General features: G+C 43.5%; 1 protein-coding gene across 1 annotated transcript; it reads right to left on the bottom strand.

Annotated features, from left to right (window-relative positions):
- Positions 1 to 2104: 2104 nt before the first annotated feature.
- Positions 2105 to 8112, bottom strand: si:dkey-29p10.4 (E3 ubiquitin/ISG15 ligase TRIM25). The gene is made up of 7 exons (XM_053426536.1): positions 7863 to 8112; positions 5543 to 6498; positions 4892 to 4987; positions 4253 to 4501; positions 4125 to 4147; positions 3641 to 3795; positions 2105 to 3072 (listed from the first exon to the last, which is right to left on the bottom strand). Exons 1-7 carry the CDS (start codon positions 8089 to 8091, stop codon positions 2528 to 2530), a joined length of 2253 nt encoding a protein of 750 aa, XP_053282511.1. The 5' UTR covers positions 8092 to 8112; the 3' UTR covers positions 2105 to 2527.
- Positions 8113 to 8376: the final 264 nt, after the last annotated feature.

Below are 8376 nucleotides of genomic sequence, written 5' to 3' on the forward strand. Positions count from 1 at the left end.
ACAGGTTTCTATGGATTAATCATGATTAATCACATTACCGATTTTTTCGGAATATTTTTGTGAAAACAAGATTTATGACATTTAACTTTTCTTTTGTGCTGCAACTCAGCAGTTCTTCAGCAGTTATCATTGCTTTTCCATATGGAACATTAATATAATCTTCATCCTAAACAGAATTCGGGTTCCTTAGCCATTGTGTGGTTGAATAAAACTTTTTTTTTTAAATTAAACAGAAATTATTTGAGCTTCTTAGCCATAGGATGGTTGACATTTTTTATATTTTTTGTCACACAACCATTAACCACACCATGATACAATCTAATGCCTCTAAAGGCCCTCTTAGCTACTCGGTCTTTAGCCAGTTGGTGAGGCAAACTAACTTGTTCAAATTCTCTGACAGTAAAGCTGACCGCTTCTTTTGCACAATGTGTCCGGCGAGTGAGTCTGGTTTGGCGCATTCCACTTGAACGCCCCTCGCGGACCAACACATGCTTCGCGTTGCGGTGGTTAGGCGGGTATTGCTACGGTGAAACGATAACGTCTTCTCGCAGAGTGTGCATATCACCTTGGTTTTACTGAATGTTCGATCTTTGTTTTTTTGGAACACGATCTTCCCGTCCAGAAGGTCCTCAGGTTCATCAGAATTATCCATGTTGTTTGTTTGTTTGAATGGCAGCTGCCGTCTGACTGCATTAGAGCGGCAACTAGTGCAGAGGCGGCGGAATTGGAAGGTCCTTCTGCGCATGCGTTAAATGCGTTAAAAAAAAAAAAACGAATTAATCCTGTAATTTAATCATAACGCGTTAACGCGTTATTTTTCACAGCTCTAATTATTATATTAATAACAACAAAGACAAGACAACACACGCAACACTGCTCCCTTATGGTTCGCGCTCTACTGAGTGCCATTCTAGTTTGCTTTTGGGTACACCAGTTGAAAAACCATAATATTACCATAAATCGACTGACACTAAATTGTTTATCACTGTTCACTGATGTGCCACGGACAAAGTGATGTAGAGATTAGATTCTTTGCTTATTCCTGTCAGATACAAATACAGCAAGTGTACACGTCACCACATCAGCCAGACCAAAGCCAGTGAGGGTGTCTTATTAATTAAAAAGATTTTGACAAGCACACTTGCTCCTGGCTCCAGCCTCTTGTCCCTTGACTTAACGTAGCCCCATTAGAAGCCAATGAGGCTGTCTAGAGATGTCAATACATCAAAGGTTTTATATTCCCCAATAATTATCCAATATACTTAATGGGAACCCAGTGTGGAAAAAGCCTGTGAGAGGCTGGCTGAGTTTGAGAGACCACTGGATGGACAGCGAGAGTGGAATTTAATTATACTGACTGCGGAAGCCCCCTCCTCCTCCTCCTCTCAGATATGTCTTACACTTGGCCTTCATGTGGCAGCTGGGGGAAGAGAGAGAGAGAGAGAAGCAGAGCCTGCAGAGTGTTTCTGACTACCTCTGCATCATGTGGCGCCAAGTGTGAAATTGTTGCCATGGTTGGCTGGTGCACCTGCGTGGATTCAAGTCTCTGAAGTGTCTGAAATTATGTGGAACCAAAGTCTTGTCGCGAGAAGGAAACAAAAAGCTATTAAACCTGGATTAAGAAAAATATCTGTTGGTGATTAGACTGCACTCGTCACAAAGCTCTATTCCTGTGAGCGCCTGAGTTCCAGTCTAGTTGAAGACTTCAGTAAGTCCCTTTCTGGAATAGTTAATTTCATACTGCAGATTCTAACAATTAGTCTTTGAAACCACAGCAAGCTGCTCCCTAAACCACTGACATGCTGGTGCTTTCCCAATCAATCCAGCGTGAGTTCACAGAAAACACTACCTTGATCCCTCCCAGTGACATCAACAGCGCAGAACCCCGTCAGAATAAATGAGCCTCAGAGAAAGCAGCGCTCTATGAGGTTCTAACGACTTTGTTCCAGAGGTGGTGTTAATTGTCTGCGAAGCTCACATGTGGTGAGGTTACTCAGAGCTAAAATTTTTTGCACAACAACCATCAGCTGCAGGGGGAAACTACACCACCCACTCACCTGTGTCTCCAAATGCAAACAGAAACTATCAAGGAGAGAAAAGGATGAAGGTTTAACTTTCATTGTGACATTTTATTTCTGTCGAGTGGTTCATCAGAGGATCAGTGGAATCAAACATTTCAGCAGGAAGAACATTGGATTTTAAGAGGAAATATGATCCTTTATATATTATTCAGCACTGTCAAATTGCCTCCCACGTAAATTAAAAAATCTAAAAACGTAATAAAAGTTCCAGTTTTGGAATGTATATATTGTATGCATAGGGAACTGCTCCAGTACTATCAAATGTTATAAAAATCTAATTTTTGCTATGGTATAGCATTATTTACAGTGTTTGACATTATCCCATGAGTTTAGCAAATTGCCACATTTTATTGAAGAAATGATTTCAAATAATGAAAAAGGCACTGTGCTTTCTTAGTAATGTGTAAATCTACTGACGTGCCAGTGTTAGGGTCCCAAGCATGTGTTTATGTCTGGAACAGATCACAGATCGTCAGCTGTGTTTTTGACACAGAGAATGCTGGGTAAAGAGCATCAGAAAACGTGTGCTGATAGGAATGCATTAATACTAGACTGCCCCCTGGTGTCACATTAAAGAATGATAAAATACCCTCCTCAAAGTCGAGGAACACTCCCACCCTCTGCAGCTTGTCCACGTCCAGAGGAACAGAAACCTTGTTGTGCACGGCTTCCACCTTCCTCCGGTCGCAGGCCACGCACCAGGAGAAGCTGTTGAAGCCCAGACGAGAGTTGTCCCTTTGGCCCTTCCTCTCTATCTGCCCCTCGCTCAGCCCCACCTTCCATCGACCCTCGTCCACAGGCACGCTCACTTCCCAGTACCAGCGGCCCCCCTCCAGGGCCGAGGAGGCCAGGACTTGTGGGAAGGAGCTGAAGCGAGCCTCGTGCTCCGTGTAGATCTGCTGCGTCTCGCTGTACGTCACCTTCCTGTTGCTGTTTGACAGCTGCAGCTTGGAGTGAGCTGTGTCTGCATCCAGGATGGGGATGGTACCATCTGAACACAGGAAATTAAAAAAGGGACTATTTTTAGATATTTTGAGATTACATTTTAGAGTAAGACTTATTGAATGTGGCACTTTCAGGACGACAGGATGCTGTGATTCATCAGAGTGGAAAGGAAACAGTGCAGGGATAAAGGTCTTTTCATTTGGAAAGTAGTTTGCGTTGCGCTTGCTGCTGTGTTCAGAGCAAAACTTTTTGGGGAGAATGTTTGTCACTACTTACACTAATATCCGGGCTCCTGATAATGTCAGATTTCCCCCCTCTTTCTCTTTCTCATGAAAATAATATATCAGGGAACTCAAACACAAACATTTTTAAGTTTTCCTCCATTGCTTAGTACAAATCTGGCGGGCAACTTCACTTCTACTGGACACGAGACTGTTCATCACAGCCTGCAGCGGTAAGAGTTCAATATTGTTGAGCTTCGACCGTGGCCCGCACAAGAGGACGTTGAGCAAAGCACAACAAAAAAAACATCTTTGTGTGGCGCCGACATGGATCTCAGAGCGTAGCAGTGTCTGTTGTGTCCTATCTAAAAGAGCCTTAAGAACGTGTCTCACAGAGCAGTCTGTAGAGGTCTCCGTCTTCCCCAGGCACGGTGAGGGTGATCGTGTCCAGACGCTTCTCGGTCCAGCTCTGCAAACACTTCAGCCGGGCCTGATCCACTTCTTCTGGAGCCTCCGACTGCTGCAAACAGCTCCCCAAGTTACTGCCGCTGGGGGAAAAGGAGCAGAGAAAATTATATTTTGAAAATATACATACTCATATACAGTAAAACAAGCACACTCTGGTCAATATTTAGCAAACAAGGCTGGATAAAGATTTGATGGTTAAAGGCCAAACAGAAAGCACACACATGACACATCTACAACAAAAGGCTGCAGTGTTCCATAGCATGACGATCGTCATTGTAACATTTCTTCTGGTAAAACTGTACACAGCAAGGACAAGGCTAAGCAACCCGTTAAGACATTTTCATGCAGAATACACACTTGTTGGATCATTCAGCTATTGACATGTTGAACAAAGTAGAAAATCACTTACAGTTGGGTAACTTTGCTGTACTCCTGCCATGTGAGGAAGAACAAAAACACATTTCTTAGGGTTAGTTTTCAACAGGATTTATAAAGATGTTCTAGCAACAAAAAAAAAAATGGAAAGACACAACTCACCATAATGAAGGCCTGCTCCTGAACGCGTTGGTCTCCCTTGGCATCAGCCAGCTCCTCCAGGGTGTGGAGGCCCTGCTGGATAGAGAGCAGGTTGCTGCTGAGGAGGCTGAGTTTGGCCTCTAGTCCCCCCAGAACCCTGCTCTCCTCCTTCAGCACACACTGAAGAGTTGACTGCTCCTCCTGCTCCAGGGCCTCTCTGATGGCTTCGTACTGCTGCTGCACTCCTTTTCGTGCCTCACTTAAAACCACCTGGACAGAAAGAATATACAATCAAGATCCATATAAAGTTATATATTTCTCATTTGTCGTCACATAAAATTGTAGTTTGGTCCCATATCCCTTCAGATGCATTCTCTTTTCAGTTTCTGATCAGTTAGGGAACAGTTTGTCAGATTCTCTGTGTTTATGTGACTTGTGGTCCTGTTTGTGTGTGTTGTCCAAATATTACAAATGATGTGGGGACCTCAATCACACTATCACAATTTACATAAACACATTATGGGGACTTGTCTTCCTTGTAAATAATTACATTTTACATTGTGTGCTGCGCTGCAACACAACAGCGTCCCAGCAGGAGCAAACGGGATGAATCTCACCCTGTATTACTGAGCAGTTGTGTATTAAGATTAGTTGTCTTACTCTGGACGTCTCTTTCTTCTGCTTAAGTTCAGTCACTCTGCTCTCCACTTGCTGTTCGGCATCCTGCAGTTGTTTGATCTCTTCTTTCAGGTTGCCCTTGGGGGAAATGTGAACAACATTTTTTTAATGTAATTATGCTATAGATAGGTTTACATCAGGCTTCAACTGTAACCACGTCTTCTATGCATCTACTACACCAAAATGATACATCACACGTTTGATTACATCGGTCGATTTAAGCATTTCAAAGACTGAATCTTTATGGAGAAATACAAACACTTTTATTTTACAAAATAAACATTGCAGAAAAGATATGTATTTTTTTTCTACTCTACATTAAAAAAATTAAGTTAATTTCCTTCGTTTGATATTTTATATGCTGAATATGTTTGGTTGGTTGTATTTGTTTTCTTTTTATTAACAGTAAAATATCAAGCCTAAAATAAATCTTCTTGTCATAAGGTAATAACAATATCGTCATCTTATTATTGAAAGGAATTACAGAAATATTTTTTGCATGTATCTGCTGATGGCAGACGGAATTGGATTTATCGGTATCAGAAATATTCTCTCCCTAATATTGGTCTCGGCCTTTGCCTCCAAAGATCCAGTCGGGCTCTGGTATGTACGGTTCTATAATTCACAACTCACCCTGAGCTCTCTCTCTGCCTCCCGGATGCTGATGCAGACATGGCCGCGGTGTGAGCCTATGACCGTACACACTGTGCACACACACACTACACACTGCCGACAGTAGATCCGGTTTATCTCCTGGTGCTCCTGGCACCTCCAGGGAGAAATGTCCTCCACCGGAGGAACCAGGGTGTGATTCTGAAACACTGGGGAGTCCAGGTGGGGGCGCAGGTGCTCTGAACACATGGAAGCTCCACACACTAGACAGGTCTTCACAGCAGACTGATACACCGTTTTGGGGCAGTAATGGCAGGGCACAGGGCTGGAGTATTTGCTCTCCGTCGTGTAAAAGACACCAACATTACTTGAGGATCCTGAAGCAGCCGGATGTTTGGTGAATACCAGAGGTGGCTTGACGTGAGGTACAGGAGACTTATCTTTTTCAGGCTGTGAGAACCTAGGAATATAATCCACGTTGGCAGGTGAGGCCGGTGTCTTTGGTGATGCATGACTTTCTCTCCCTAGTGTGTCTCTTCTTGGGGTTGTAAGAGGAGGTGCCTCACATATATCGACTTCATCCGAGCTTTCAGAGTCAACCAATGTGACGACCTCTGCTTTACGCTGGCTCGGCTGGTTTGAGGAGTCTCGTAGCACATCACTTGCAGGTGCTGCCTTGCTGTCAGACTTGTCACTGCAGGATGGGCCATCACCGCTCTCAGACTGTGTAGATTCTGGGTGCAGTTTTTTCTCAGATGTCTCCAGACCAGTAGACCGCTTAGAATTGTCTGAAATTGAAGCGGTGGGCATCTCAAGGTCGATGGGGCGCTCACAGGGAGATTCCACAGTCGATCGCTTCGTGGCAGGTTGCTCTGGTGCAGGGGTGCTGGCCTTTCTCTTCCCCAGGAGTCTGCTGGAGAGGGAGGGCCTCTTCAACGCTGCGTCGAGTTTGTTCTGCTCATCATTACTGGATGTGCCTAAAAAAATAGAACAGAACATTGATTCAGCACCTTTACAACAATATTTCACATACCTTCATAAAAGTAGGCTATTGACCAGCACCACTGCACTAAGGTTTGTTCACCTGCAGCATAAATGCATCTGCAAGTCTAAGCTGCGACTTTCAGATTTTTCCCAAACTCATTGTAGTTGCGAACTAGTTTGCTTTGTCATATCTTTGGAGGTTATCTTCACAAACAGGAAGTTTATCCAGACGCTTGACTTTTTCAGCATCTGAATACGAAACATAAAATCCTGTCACACGATCATATCCGTCCCAGTGTCAGTGGTGAAATCATAATATAGGAGTTATGCCACATAAAACTATCACAGATAAAAAAATGTTAAGTCGCTCCTAAAATTCCTGATGCTTCATTCATAAACACTCAATATCTAATTACATAAAGTGGAAATGGGGAAAACTAATCATGGTGATTTATGCCAAACACAGGAAAACAGCATGGACTCAAATCCTACTTGACAACGCACCATAAAACATGAGTAAGACCTTTACTCTCTCTGTGCATGTTGTTTTACATTACAGTCACTAGATCAGGATGATTTATTTTATAGTTAATAACAGATTAAGTACTGTATCATATTTAGTATTATACTGTACATTATACATTGGTACAAAGGGTTGAACAATAAGAATAATCTTTTAATTCTTTACAAAAACGTGATCTGTAGTTTGAGCTTGTATTCATAAGAAAATAATGAGAAATGTCTGGTATTATCTGCCACAGACCAAAGTGGACATCTGAAGATGCTTTGTTTTGTCTGAGCAACAGTCAGAAATAAAAAAAAGATCCTCCCTTTACTGTCACGCAGAGAAAGTTAGTTTTTTACAGCTTTTCAACTTTGTCATTATAGCTGTTAAACCTTGTATTATGGATTTATTATGAAGTATTAACAATATTATACAATGTTTTGCGTTATGAAGAGAGGATGTCGAACATCGTACAAATCGTTAAGTCACGTGAGGGTAACTGTGATTAATGAATACTGGCTATACAAATGGAAGTTGATTGATAATGTTACTTTCATAGTGTCAGTCACTGGGGAGAATGGTCTGCACTCTTACTGCTTTCGTTACAATTTGCTGAAACTACTTATGTACATTTACTCAAAATGGATGTCGGTGTTTTAGGTGTAAAGTTGCTGCAAGAAATCCAGCCAGCTCTTTATCAGGAAGTAGCTACAGAGTACCATGAGCTAGCGTGACTGTAACACTGAATGTGATAACGGTTTGTTAGCCTGTTAGCCTGCCCCCGTGGACCTGTTTGAACCAGCTATGGTCACAGTCACACACCCACTACTTCCAGTCTCCAGCAGCTTGTACCTGCAGCCCATCGGCCCGGGGAGGACATCAGGCTGCGGTCGAACGGCAGAGTGCGGTACACGGTCTTACACCTCCACTCCGGACAGTGGTACGGCCCGTCCGGTGAGACGCTCCACAGGTCCCCGATGCACCGCTGGCAGAAGCTGTGGTTACACTTCAGGGTGACGGGCTCCATGGTCAGCTCGCTGCACAGCGGGCAGCTCGTCGGGGTGTCCAGCAAGTTCCCCATTTTGTTTCGACTGACGTTTGGCTCCTGTTTCCGGGAAGGGAAGCCGCTGGGGGCGGGGCTACAAGTTTGAATCCCGCTTTCACCGCCCCCCGGCCAGGTCTTAAAGCGACAGTGTGTGTGTGTTTTATATATAAATGCTGATTCTTGCTCCTGTGTTGAGGCTATGCTCTAAGTGGGCCAAGTGTTTATAGTTGTGCACAAGTATGTGTGTGTGTGTGAGCTCAGCTTCAATTACACATGAACTCTAGTGGCAGTCAACTTTCTATGCTGGTGTTAAAGTCTTCC

This window comes from Pleuronectes platessa, chromosome 7 (assembly GCF_947347685.1).
Source record: "Pleuronectes platessa chromosome 7, fPlePla1.1, whole genome shotgun sequence".
NCBI lineage: Eukaryota > Metazoa > Chordata > Actinopteri > Pleuronectiformes > Pleuronectidae > Pleuronectes > Pleuronectes platessa.

Bases quoted from the DNA above. Each gene is read 5' to 3' on its own strand.
- si:dkey-29p10.4 (XM_053426536.1), bottom strand. From the start codon at position 8,091: ATGGGGAACTTGCTGGACACCCCGACGAGCTGCCCGCTGTGCAGCGAG. The intron at 4,148-4,252 runs GTGAGTTGTGTC...CTCACATGGCAG, and splicing joins AGGAGCAGGCCTTCATTATG to GAGTACAGCAAAGTTACCCA. The intron at 3,073-3,640 runs GTGAGACACGTT...TCCTGTGTTCAG, and splicing joins AGACCTCTACAGACTGCTCT to ATGGTACCATCCCCATCCTG.